At 36.1% G+C, this 14,580-nt stretch overlaps 1 protein-coding gene across 2 annotated transcripts in view; it reads left to right on the top strand.

Moving 5' to 3' along the window:
• GRIA4 (glutamate ionotropic receptor AMPA type subunit 4) overlaps positions 1-14,580 on the top strand; it is a 395,647-nt gene that overhangs the window by 301,152 nt on the left and 79,915 nt on the right. For both annotated transcript variants that reach the window (XM_053670367.1, XM_053670368.1), the window contains exon 5: positions 2,582-2,635. In XM_053670367.1, coding sequence (XP_053526342.1) covers positions 2,582-2,635 — 54 coding nt within the window. The remainder of the gene's footprint in view (positions 1-2,581; positions 2,636-14,580) is intronic.

Here is a 14,580-nt window from a genome sequence, read left to right as displayed (position 1 = left end):
CCTTTATTTTATTATTGTTCTTTGCCAGGCAATCTAGAACTGACATCGATTTCTTTACAGAATTACCCAGTGCAGAATTTCCACTGATTTCACACATTTCCAAGCATTTACACTTTAAAGTGAATTTAAAAGAAAGCAGAGGCTATTGACTGAGGCCACACATAAATCGCAAGCTGAGGGTGTCAGAGACAGAAGAGGCAGAATGAGTGTGAGGGCTTCAAGAGAGTGCAAAAGGGTTTAAATAGCCACAACAGAGAAAGTTACGGTGAATCAGTAAGAGAAAAATAACAGAGTGCCCAGTGGCAGCAATCCCTGCTGAGGTCAAATAGTACAGATCTCTCTAGTAAACTGAATAGTATGCCGTTTCCCAGCTGAGTATCAACCACCGTGTTCCTTGATAACTATCTTTTGCACAAGTGGTACCTGAGATACCCCCTAAATAAGAGGGCTTCAAGCTACTCAGTCTGTGACAAACTACTCAGGACTGGTTTATCCATTATGATGACTAATTAAGCTATTTATTTACTGAACTTTCTTTATAATCCCATTTATTTATTGCTTGTCATCATCTGTATGGTGAGATTGTTATGGTAAATTTGTTTTAGATAAATAGTGGACAAGATAGATATGACAAAATAAAGCATATAAAAATGCTGTGTAAAACATTACAAACGCATAGCTGAGCTTCCACGAAAGTAAAGAAAATCTTCCGGGGCCCAGACCGAAGATGACTGCACCAGGGACGTGGTCAGATCCAGCAGTCTGACTGGGAATTTAATGCTCTCCAGGAACAGAAACTGTGGGGTCAGTCAAGGCAACACATTTATACCTTAGATCTCATATTAAGCCAGACTATTGAAGGGTAACATCCCAATAAGAGAACAGAAAAAAGTCAGCTACCCATACAAGGAGTCAACTAACCGCTTTCTGACATGGTGTGGGTTTTCTGTGGTATGGAAAGCATTTGTCTTCACAGATTGTATTTTGAATTTATACATACTGTGACTGGAGAACCTGGAAATGAATAAATTATCATAAAAATGGCCCTACACCAGTAATATCAACATTGCAGTATCTGTTAAAAGCAAACACAAAAACACCTTTGAAAGGATTTTAAGGGATTTTGGATGGGAATTTCCCAGAACTGTTAAAGGGCAATCTTCATAGTCAAGAAGCATAACAAATCCTAAATATTATAAACAAAAATTAAAAAGTAAAAATCCAAACTCATTGTAGTGCAACTACAGAAACTTAAACACAAAGAGATCTTAGATGGGATCAAAAAGAAAAGATGAGATAAACAGAGATCCCATTTCACTGAGAGCCGTATGTGCAAAACTATTTCCCAGCACAACTCAAGGGTTATGGGTTTAAATAGAGTTTTTCTGTATTTCATACACAAGCCACTAGTTTACAAAGAGATATTTTAGAGGAAATTAAGATGTTAAGAACAATTTAATTTTTTCTTTGATGATGAAAGGATATGTAATCTTATGTTGTGTTGTTACATTTGAGGATACCAATAAGATTACAAAGCTGCTTATTATTAACTGTCATTGGATTTCCTCTCATTGAAACAAAATTCCAGTTTTAAAATAAGACTTTTAATTTTTAGTGCAGAAATAAAGTCGCATATTTTTAAAGATTTTATTTATTTATTTTTAGAGTGGGGAAGAGAGGGAGAGAGAGAGGGAAACATCAGTCTCGTGCACTCCCTCTGGGAACCTGGCCTGCAACTGAGGCGTGTGCCGTACACCGGGAATCAAGCCGGCCACCCTTTGGCTTGCAGGCTGGCATTCAATCCACTGAACCACACCAGCCAGGGATAAAGTTGTATTTTTTTAATCCTATTATTTTTTTCTTAAAATTTTGGCATTTTCAATTTTTTAAAACTTTCTGGAAAACATTCTTAAGGGGAAAAGTGAACCTAGCAGAGAGAAAAGTATCTCGATGATGTCTTCTCCTTATTTTTTTTATTATAGTAAAATTTTGCTCTATCCAAAAGTAGGTGAAAATTAACTAAGTATTCTGTGGTATCAGAAGTATCTAAAAACAGAGATTGGCCTTAGAAAAATATCACTTGCTTCTCACAATAATAATCCAACTTACTCATAGAAAATCATTCTTACTTGGTGAAGACACCTAATAGTCTATCATGTGTTTCTATAGATTATCCATAAATTAAATAAATCTAAATCTTTTGGAACAAAATCATTTAAGCTTTTAATGTTATCTATATTTTCTATAGTAATACATATAGACTATTGATTTGTTTTGTAACATTGCCATTCTCTTTGGGAGGGGATTACAGCATAGTAATTTTTTAAAGAAGGTATAGTGAAATAATTGGTCATTGATATTTACAGTGTACTTAAAATTAGAGGGTTTTTTTTTACTTTAACCATTTAACTTTTAATGTGGCTCATTAATTTATTTTCTTTAAGATAAATCACTTTTATAAGGAAAACAATATTTTCTCATAAGTTTCTACAAGGAATTATGCTAAAATAGTTAAAATTCTACTTTTTAAAAGTATAATAAAGTTAAATTGGTTTTCTCTTATTTCCTTATATCTTCACAGATTGTGAGTGTTGGAAAGCATGTTAAAGGCTACCATTACATCATTGCAAACTTGGTAAGAACTCTTTATTTTCTATTTTTATAGGAGTTTCTCAAGCATTCAAAATGATTTCAATTGTGCCTTAAACTAATGTTCCGGTCAATGATTATACTATATTACTTACTGAGCTTTTTATAAAATAAGGTAATCTTCTCATTGCAATGATCATTATATTTCTAATGTAGAATTCAATATAGTTGATACAGATCAGCTTAATATCTGCCAAAATGACCTTTAAAACTAATTACAATGTTTGTTTTACTATGGTGTCTCTTGGCACATTAACTAATGGCCTTTCCTCTGGGTAAATGATGAGTGCACCACTCTGTGAATAAAGATTGCCGATACTTAGGGGCATTACCAGAATGTGGCAAACTAGTGCTGCATGTTCTCTAACATTAAGAAAAGCAGGATAGAAATGGCTATTTAAGAAAGTTTTTATTGTAATTCAAATATTTAAAATTGTGTCAGCTATTCATTTATTAAACATAGTTGGTTATTGAACTAGATACATGCATTAGTATAAAATCCTTAAAGGCCTGAGGCAAGTGCTTTTCAATTCTTGCAAGACTTACTAGGTATTTCCTGTTAACTCTGCCACATGGTGGATAAGCAGCCAAGCAGAAGTCCATTCTTTTTGCTTTATTTGAGGACCATCTGCCCCAAGGGCTTGATCTCAAAAGTTATGTATAGTAAAGAAGTTCAGAATGTTTTCTTCTTTTTCTTTTTTCCCCACCACATATTTCTTTGTTATGCACCTTGTCCTTGAAGAAGGAAAAGAACCAAACCCTGCAAAGAAATTAAAACGTATCCACTATAACCATGTGGCAAGTAGGCCATCTTAATTTGAAACAGAAATTTTTCTCTAGTGAACTGGGTTTCACTATGGAGTTGAGATATTGAAATGCAGCAATAAAGTCTGATTGTACCATATTTCTTGAATAAAATATAATTATGCTACTTAAGGAATTATCATCAAAATACTGAGAAATTTTGGCTTATCTTTTTCATTACTTTTAGTAGGTCCATACTCTGAATGTTTTAATATAATTTATAAAAGTATAAATACATATAAATCTTAAAACTTACATATTTTGGTACTAGTCATTGTAAAACAAAGAAATCTTATGTTATGAGATATTTGTATTCACAACACTATACAAGAAGATTCTAGCAAATAAAGGGTTTTGACATCAATTCTTACTAAACAATGGAATTCAGAAAAAGAAAGTCAACATGCTGTACATTGTCATGCCATAAATGAATTTCTGACATTGCTAAGCCAATAAAAAAGGAAATAATTAATAGTTATAACATCTTAATGGGCATCACAGCCTGTATTAAACAACCTCAGTGGATAGCAGCATATTAACTTATCTGCATAATGACTGAGTAACAACATATGATGTACAAAAGATATTGCTTGTGTTGTTCTCACTAAAAACAAGCAAGCGTTTACCATATGTCACTGATATTATTAAAATACATGACTAGGTCAGTAGTAATTCATGCATATCTACATTATAATATAGTTTATTAATATGAATTCTACTGACATATTCATTTGTCGCTAAAAAACTGAGACTTTAAAAACCAGAGTGATTTTTGTTACACTGGGCCAATCAATAGCTATTTTTTAGAACTATGTGCATAGAATTTCCACATGTGCAGTAAATTCAGTATCAAAAGAAAATTATGTTAACATTATACTTAATATCAAAAGACTGAATGATCTTCCACTAAGATTAAGAATAAAACAAGGATGTTCCTCTCGTCATTTCTTTTGAACACTGTACTGAAGTTTCAAGTAAGTGATATTAGGTAAGAAAAATAAATAAAAGCTGTCCAGAATGAGAAAAAAGGGTTTATGTATAGAAAATCCTAAGAAATCTAATAAAAAAACCTAAGAACTAATAAATGGGTTTATCAGAGTTGCAAAATATAATAAGGTCAATATAGTAAAATCTATGTATTTCTATATACTAGCAACAAACATTCTGAAAGTGAAGTCAAGAAAAGAATTCCAGCCCTGGCCAGTGTGGTTCAGTTGGTTGGAGTGTCTACCCATGCACTAAACGGTTGCAGGTTCAATTCTCAGGCAGGGCACATGCCTAAGTTGTGGGTTTGATCCCCAGTTGGAGTGCATATGGGAGACAAATATCAATGTTTCTCTCTCGCATCAATGTTTCTCTCTCTTTCTTCCTTTATCTCTCTCTAAAATCAATAAATATATTTTTAAAGAAGAAGGAAAAGAATTCCATTTATAGCTTACAATTATAATATTCAATTAATGGGGCTGCTATTTAACCAAGTCATCAAGACTGATTTAGTTGGAGGGATCAAGATGGAGACATAGGAAGCTCCTGAACACCCTTCATCCCACAGATGCACACATGGAGCAGTCCCTCAGAGAGAAATCCAGAAAGTACCTGACTCCTACAGATCAGGCAACTAAAAACATAAACCCATGTCAGAATGAGTAGGAAAGTCTGAGACACATTCTCTGTAAACACTATTCCTGGCACAGTTCCATGCAATTATGAGGGAATCCCCAGCTTCCAACTTCTCCATGAAGAGTGAAGATTTGAACTACAAATTTAGCACTCCTGCTACTTATGATACAGACTCCCCCCCCAAAAAAAATATCTACCTCAAAAAGCCAATGAAACATGAATTCACAAGGCCCAGGGGACTATGGAAAATGAAGAAGCCATTCTTAATGGGTACATGAGCACTCAATGTGGCTATCAACACAAGACTCAGTGCAGAGGGAGAAGACAAAAATTCCTGTCTCCAGTCTTATCCTGGAAGAGAACTGATTGTTTACAGTTGGCCTGTTGCATGAGAATCCATCTTCAAGGGTCTAGCTTCATACAGCTAGCTATAATTCTCCATGGAGCCCAAGGGAGCTGGTGAGCATTTATGTCATTTTCTTTGCTCCAGATTCCTGTAACTACAAAACCAGGTTGCTAACATGCCTCTAGAATGAGCTTGTACATATGCCCACCTGGTTCTTATGCTGGCAAAGGGACAACTGAAGCTGGTAGCCAACCAAAATTGCATTCACAAGTCCCACAGGACTATAGCAAACAATAAAGCAGATCTTAACATGTAATGCATGAGAGTACTTGCCAAGGCAAGTACAAGGGAACTTGTTCCCTATGTACAAGGGAACCACCGCTATACTATCAGTGTATATTTTCAGCAGAAATTTTACAAGCAAAAAAAAAGTGAGCTGATATATTCAAAATGCTAGTAGAGAAAACAAGTGTCAACCAAGACTAACTTACCTGACAAAGTTGTCATTCAGAATTGAAATAGAGACAGTTTTCCCAACTATCAAAAGCTAAAACAAAAGCAAACTAAGAGAACAGCTAGATCAGGAGCAGAGCCATAGAAATGAAGATCACATGGAGGGTTAGCAACAGGGGAGTGGGAGAAGGAGAAGGGGGGAGAAAGTACAGAAAATAAGTAGCATAGATGGTAGGTAGAAAATAGATGGGGGGAGGGCAAGAATAGTATGGGAAATATAGAATCTAAAGAAATTGAGACATGTGGTCATAAACTAAAGGGGGAAATGGTGGGGGAGGGGTGTGCTGGGTGGAGGGGAATGAAGGGGGAAATAGAACAACTGTAATGGCATAATTAATAAATATATTTTAAAAATTCACTCAAAAAAAAGCTAAAAGAGTTTATCTTTATGAGTAACCTTATAAGAAATGTTAATGTTTAAAGCTTAAATTAAAGGACACAAATTACTTACATAAAAACATGAAAGTATAAAACCCACTGGTAAGGGTAAATATATGGACAAATATAAAATATTCCAATATTGTAATGGTGGTAGATAAATTACCTCTAATTAAAATAAAAAGAATAAAAGATAAAGTCATGTAAAAGAATTATAACTACAATAATTTCAAATGGATACACAACATAAAAAGATGTAAATTATAAAACACAAGCATAAAATGTAGGAGGGAATATTTAAAATTGTGGAGGTTTTGTATGTGTTCAAAGCTTAGCTGTTATAAGCTTAAACTGTTATAATTATAATGTGTTTTATATAGGCCTCATTGTAACCACAAATCGAAAACCTACAGTAGAACACAAAAGATGAAATGAAAAAAATCAGAGCATATTACTACATAAAATCATCAAAACACAAAAAAAGGAGAACAAGAGAGAAAGAAAGATACAAAGGACCTATGAATCACCTGGGGAAAAATTAACGAAATGTCATTAGTGCCTTGGCTAGTGTGGATCCAGTTGGCTGGAGCACTGTCCCATAGATGGAAAGGTCATGGGTTCAATTCCTGGTCAGGACACATACCTAGGTTGTGCGATCGATCCTGAGTTGGGGTACATACGTACATTGAATCGATCTCTCTCTTTCCCCCCATTCCTTATCTCTCTCTATAAACAATGAGAAAATGTTTTCAGGTGAGTATAAAATAACTTTTTAAATGCCAGTAGTAAGTCAATTTCTACCAATAACTTCAGATGTGAGTGGATTACATTCTCCAATTTAAAGACATACAGTGGCTGACTAGATAAAATAAAGAAGACCCAACTAGATGCTGCACACAGAAGACTATTTCAGACTTTAGGGCACAGACTAAAAGTGAAGGAAAGGAAAAAAGATACTCTATGAAAATGGAAACTGAGGAAAGAAGGAGAATCTATACTTATATCAGAAAAAAAATTAGTCATTAAGCCAAAACAAGAGACAAAGAAATTCATTTATGATGATAAAGGAATTAATTTATCAGTAGAATATAACATTTACATTATATAATATAGCATAAATATATATCCAACATCAGACCATCTAAATATATAAAGCGAATACTAACAGATCTGAAAACAAGAAAAGACAGCAATACAATAGTAGAAAACTGCAATACCTGATTTTGAAAAATAAATAAAGGACATTGGGACAGGATATCTGTGGGGGCGACTTTGCCCACAAGTCCCCCCATCTGCCACGGGTGAAGGTAACACTACCAAGACCTGATCTGCTTGGACAGGAGAGGTGGCCAGTTTCTCAGAGGAAAAAGGCCAGGAGTCCCTTCCTCCAGGGGCTTTTATTGGGTTGTAATACACAAGAATACAGGCGGCAAGGATCAAACAGTAGATAACATTTCAAAGAAATCTGAGGGCTTAGTCTGAGTCAGTGTCTGTCAGGAAAGGGGGTTTGCAGAAACTTTGGGAGACATACTCATTTCCTGCTCGGACCCTTATCATATGAATGAAAGCACTCTTAGCAAAGCAGGCTTCACAGGACTTTTAGGAATTCTTTCTTATGCTTGATTACCCTGGATACTGCTCTAGCAAGGCAAGGAGCTGCACTGCCTCCCCCATCACAGGTTTTCAGACTTAAGTGGATTAGAGCCTTCTCCCTGAGGACATGGGGACTCAGCCCATGTCAGAATAGCTGGGGGGTGAGGGTCCATCACTCCCTCTTTGTTGCAGTGCCCCGAGTCCTTCCATGGTGGCCTCCCAAGTGATCATGTCTGGCTTAGGTTGCCCTCTCTGGCAAGGAGTCATACCCGTCCTGGACTAATCAACCATGCTTCGGGGGCAGGGGGAGGAAGCAGAGGCAGCATTTGCAACCAGGGAGAAGCTTTGTCTCCTTGTGGCTCGCATTCCAGAGGTCGCTCACTCAGCCTTAGCCATGGGGGGCAGTTACAACTCCTGAAACCAGGCAGAGCAATTCCCAACAGACATCAATAAGGAAGCACTGGACTTAAACCACTCACTAGACCACATAGACCTACAGACACCTACAGAACATCCCATTCAACAACAGCATAGTGCATTCTTCTCAAGCACACATGGTACTTTATCCGAGATAGAGCATCTGTTAAATTATAAGACAAGTCTTAATCAACTTCAGAAGTTTGAAATCATATCAAGCATCTATCTGAACACAGTGGTGTGAGAAAATAAATCAACTACAGAAAAAGACAACTGAAAAATCTACAAATATATAGAGATTAACCAAATGCTCCTGACAACCAATGAGTAAAAAAAAAATCAAGAGAAATAAAAAAATGCTTTGAGACAAATTCAAATGAAAACATAACAAACCAGAACATATGGAATGAAACAAAAGAAGTTCCCAGGGGGAATTTTATAGCAATAAATACCTGCATTAAGAAAAAAGAGCCCTGGCTGGTGTAGCTCAGTGGATTGAGCTCAGGCCTATGAACCAAAGTATCATGGTTCAATTCCCAGTCAGGGCACATGCCTGGGTTGCAGGTCAGTTCCCAGCAGGGGATGCACGAGAGGCAACCATACATTGATATTTCTGTCTTTCTTTCCTTCCCTTCCCCTTTAAAGATAAATAAATAAAAAATCTTTTAAAAAAAAAAAAGAGAGGCATCAAATAAATAACCTAACTTTACAGCTCAAGGAACTAAAAAAATAACAAACTAGCCCAAAGCTGGAAGGAAGGAAATAAAGATCAGAGTGAAAAACAAATGAAATAGAGACTAAAAAGAAACAGAAATCGTCAGTAAAGCTGAGAGCTATTTTTTGAGAGATAAACACTATTGACACACTGTCTAAAACTAAGAAAAAAAGGAAGAGAGAAGACAAAATCAGAAAGAGAAGGTACATTACAACAGTTACTATGCAAATAGTAAGGATCTTAAGAAACTACTCTGTGCAATCGTACACCGACAAATCAGATAACCTAGAATAAGTGGATAAGTTCCTAGAAACATACAATCCACCCAGCAAGAATCGTGATGAAAATGAAAATCTGAACAATAATAAGTAAGGAGTTTGAATCAGTAACCAAATCTTCCCAACAAAATGCCTAAGGCCAGATGGCTTCATGGATAAATTCTACCAAATATTTAGAAAATAATGAAGACCAATCATTTTCAAATTACTCCAATAATTAGAAAAAGAGGAATGCCTCCAAACTCATCTTACAAAGCCAGTGTCAGCCTGATACCAAGTGAGAAAAGTACAACAAAACGTCAATTGCAGGCCGATACCCTGATGCACAGAGATACAAAAATCCTCAACCAAACATTTGCAATGAAGTCAACAATCCATTAAAAGAATCATACCCCCTAAATAGCACTACTGTGCCTCAGGTCTAGGTGCACAGACATGCCCCATCCCTGATTCTTGAAATTTTTCTGAGATTATCACTGCCACTATCATTTACAATTGAATATTAAGAATGAGTAAAATTTAGAAGAGATGAACTACTGCTGAACTCTCTTTTCCATGTCCTGTTTATGGTTTGTGTGCGGGTACACATATGTTTTCTTTTCTTTGCTCAATTCTCTCACCTCATAAACTCCACCCCAATAGCTGTCTTTTGCTCTCCATCTATGAGTCTGTCTGTTTTTTCTTGTTAAAGCAGTTTGTTTATTAGATTCCACATAAGAGTGAGATCAAATGGTGTTTGTCTGTCTTTGACTGGCTTATTTCACTTGTCATAATGTTCTCCAGGTCCATCCATACTGTTGTAAAGGGTAAAAGTCTTATTTTTATGGCCCAGTGGTATTCCATTGTGTAAATGTTACATCACCTCTGTACCAGGTATTGTCCAGCATCTAGAGGTACTGAAGAAAGTACATGGTATCTCAATAGGTTAAATTCTAGTCCAGAAATTTCCAAGAAATGTAAAAGCAGGAAAACTTTATCTATCTCTTGACTCACTGTAGTCTGTTTTTCAGAGATTTAAAGAAAATTGCTTCCCTGCTTTGCCACTAGACTTTCTCTTTTCCAATTTCCTGTTCACTTTGCTCCCTGCTATTTTTTAAGAGAGATAAGAATGAGATCATTTCCCTGCTTAAACTATTTCATTGGCTCTAAGCTGAAAATACAGTAAAAGAAGCCAGGCCCTTCATGAAAAGAAAAGACATGGTCTTTCCGACCCTACCTGCTAATACTTGTCATCTCACCGGTCCACAGAGCTTCCTTCCATTCTCTAAAAATGGCATGCTGCCATTGCCCCAATGCTCACCATCTTCTACCAGAGTAAACATTCTAAATCTAAGCTCCCTGCTGCTGAAATGCATTAGGATAAAGTATCTATACCATTTACCTTAATGAACAAAGCCCTGGAAGACTTAGCCCTGCTTAACCCCAGAGTTTCTTTCCCACTCCACCTCTCATGTGTCCCTTCCAGAAACCAAACTAATGTCAAGGCATTAGTACTGCTGCTGTGATCTTCCCAGCTTTAGTTTATGTGTTGTCTATACCAGGAGGCACTTACCCTACCCATCCTAATTAACAGTCCCCTTCTAGGAAGCTGTTCTTATATGCCCAATCTGCTAAGCCTATTACTGGGTTCACATATCACCCTGTACGTCAATAGTATAGAATGCATTCATGCTTTTTTTATTCATGAAATTACTGTTTTTTATTTTTTGAATTAATCTTTATTGCATTTTTCCCATTACCATTTGTCACCCCTATACTGCCTCCAGCAGCCACCACATAGTCGTCCCTGTCCTTGAGTCTTTTTTCCTCTTTGCTCAATTCTCCCACCTCATAAACTCCACCCCAATAGCTGTCTTTTGCTCTCCATCTATGAGTCTGTCTGTTTTTTCTTGTTAAAGCAGTTTGTTTATTAGATTCCACATAAGAGTGAGATCAAATGGTGTTTGTCTTTCTCTGACTGGCTTATTTCACTTGTCATAATGTTCTCCAGGTCTATCCATACTGTCGTAAAGGGTAAAAGTCTCTTATTTTTATGGCCCAGTGGTACTCCATTGTGTAAATGTTACATCACCTCTGTACCAGGTATTGTCCAACATTTTGTGTCTAAGCTGCAAATGAGACATTAATACACTGCAAGCTCATTAAGTTGGGAATAATGTCTTTGTTGACCTTATAAAAAGGGCCCTCTCTAGCAACCTGCTTACATCACAGTATTATTTTGTTCCTGTAATTGTTCTAATTAATCCTCAAAATAGATGTTTATTTTACATATTGTAATTTATCTGAGATCACAGGGATCCCAAGTCTCAAAAGCAAGATTAAAACTCTGTCTTATCTGATGCCAAATAGTAAATCAATTTAACTAAATAAATTCAAAATTAGTGAATAGCTTACATAATTACAATGTGATCATACATTTAAGCATCTCCAATGCCACCCTCAAGGGGGAATCTGGCCTTACATACATTCTCTGTATTTTTATTTAAATCTTGCTTCACCCCTCCTCCAGCAGTCAGATGGTTTAAACAGCCACCGATACAGGAGCAAGGAGGAACTGTTGACAGCTATTCCACTGGCGAGGCAAATGGTTAAAATCTTGTTATTTAGATTTTTAATTTTTAAAAATATATTCTGTTTACATCTAGGAAAACACCTGGATTTGTCATAAACAAGTATAAGATTACAGAATGCTTATAGCATATCACTGAAGACTAACTAGATCTATTCCTTATCTAACTCTCACCAAACCACACAATTGCACAAACCATTTATTCCTCATTTATAAGGTAAGAAAATTAAGATGCAGAGAGTAAAATCCTTGCTGACATTTAGGCATTTGGTTAGTATCAAATGGGAACTAGAACTCAGTTCCCAAAATTTGGAGTCTAATACATTTTTTACTCAAATGCAATAGCCCTAGTTAAGAGACCATGAACTCGAAGACATAGCTTTACTTTTTCCTTTGTGTTTCTTATATTTTTCAACTTTTCTTCATTGAATATGTCCAACTCCACCAGCTATCTACTTTGATCATCAAAAATGCATACATTAATCAACTTCTTAACAACCTATATTTTAAGTGTGAATTGAAGAGTGAATCTTTCTCATTCCACTTGACCTTCCTTCTGTTAATTGCACCAAAGCTGCCTCAATGATTTAGATAACCAGTGAACCTGAAAGGCAAAACAGCACAGATGTTTTCTGAGTTAGATAAAACTTAAAAAGTGAATTTTTATTAGTAATAATAAACATTATTACATTTGTTATATCATAATGTTAAGTAAACATTATGATATGATGGACCTATGTAGGTTTATATCAATAGTCATCAGATTATTTGAAAGCCTATAATTCATTAATTTTCTTTTTCCTGTTTTGCCTCAGAGAATATATAGAAATGGAAATTAAAAGTAAAAACAAATTGAAAGATAATCTAGTTATTTAGCCTCCCCTGAGGTAGAATTACAATTTTATTACAAAGTTACTGACAACTTTCAGCTCCACAATATTCTCTGGGTAAAAACAGAAATCTCTGTGTCCACTCAGTGACTGTTTATGAGAAAACTGCTTCACAGTCTAGAACAGAAATTTTCAACCTTTTTCATCTCATGGCACACATAAACTAATGACTGAAATTCTGTGACAAACCAAAAAATATATTATACTTTTTGCCAATCTTACAAAAAAATTGGTATAATTTTGGTTCATTCACACTGGATGGCTGTTGTTGTGTTGGCTGTTGTCATATTTTTATTTGATGATCTAAGGGAAAAAGAAGTCTGTGGCTTCTGACTAATAGTTATTGCATGTTTTTAAAATTCTTGTGATGTGTCGGTTGGAAATCAAAGGTCTAGAGTAGGGGCATCAAATTCATTTTCACCAAGGGCCACATCGGCCTCGAGTTTGCTTTCAAAGGGTTGAGTGTAATTTCAACTGCTTAACAATTAAGGAGTAGTTACATTCACACAGCCTAAAATTATTTTGGCCCTTTGAAGGCAACTGTGAGGCTGATGTCAGCCCCGGTGAAAATAAGTTTGACAGCCCTGGTCTAGATCCTACAAATTGTCTATGTAAAATTATTTTTAGATATACAAAATGAAAAAATCTTATCTGTACTCAGACAGCCAAAGCTGAAATTAACACAGCCAGCCACCTTTCATTTAGATCATAACTGGAAGGAGTTAATCATCAGATATGACAATATTTTCTTCCTTTACCTTCATCATAGCCACGGGGTAGAATCAGAGAAATGTGGATTATTGTTTATCAGATGCACATCAGGTGATTTTTCTGAAGGCTGCAGCTTTGCTTGTGCATCTCGCAGGCGCGGGATAATGCTATGAAAGGAAGCTGGCCAGGCTTTCTATTTTAGCCGCTGCGGAAAGAAAATAAAAATGTCATCAATTAGCAACTAATGCAATAGTTGAATCACTGTGGCTTTTTGAAAACCGAAATCATTGGCTTGCCTCTGGGTTTGGCCTATATTCTCGTAGAAGCAAACAAATGTTCAGCTGACATTCTACTTGCTGGAGATTGATGGACAGCGGTTTCCCCGTTTCAAAAACATAGATTTGCTTTCCGGCATTTAACTTCTTCCCAGTGAAATGAGAATGTTATCGATGAGCTCTCCGAGCAGCTGGCACATAATAGATGTGAAATAAGTCGTTGTTGAATCAATTAATCAATAATAGTTAGCATTTAGTGAATTTTAACCAGATGTGCTACGTGAGCGTCACCATTGTCATTGTCCGTGTGGGCGGGGGAACTGCGGTGGGGCTCAGAGCCTGGACCATTTTCCTCAGTGTGACCGCCCTGCCTCTCCTAGGGACATTATGAAAATATCAAAGTTTAAAATACACATATTTGTACAAGAATACACAAGAGCATGCGATTAAAAAGGCACACTCAAGAGTCATCTTGGCTCTGATATATATTTGCTGGGTAAACTTGAATCTTGTTGTAGCCCACTGAGCCTCAGTTTCCTTCCTTACAAGGCAAAGCTTATAATAGGATCTACCTTATAACCTCAGTCTGAGAATGAAAGTAGGTCATTTGGGTAATGTGTTTAGCAGAGTGCCTGATACATAAGAAGCCCAGTGTCACTATTAGCTATCAATACACACTCCTGGGGCTTTCCATAGAACGTAGCTGAGTTGCTGATAGACTGGTCTATTTCCCTTTAGGTAGCCGAACAGTAATGTGCATATATCAGCTAGTAAGGCAAACTTCTTTGTTATTGAAACAAACAAACAAACAGACAGACAAAA

The sequence above is a fragment of the Artibeus jamaicensis genome, unplaced genomic scaffold (genome assembly GCF_021234435.1).
Source record: "Artibeus jamaicensis isolate MK-2021 breed Jamaican fruit bat unplaced genomic scaffold, CSHL_Jam_final contig_585, whole genome shotgun sequence".
Classification (NCBI taxonomy): domain Eukaryota; kingdom Metazoa; phylum Chordata; class Mammalia; order Chiroptera; family Phyllostomidae; genus Artibeus; species Artibeus jamaicensis.
The sequence above is the reverse complement of the archived record's forward strand: the minus strand, read 5'-3'. Positions and strand labels throughout refer to the sequence as shown.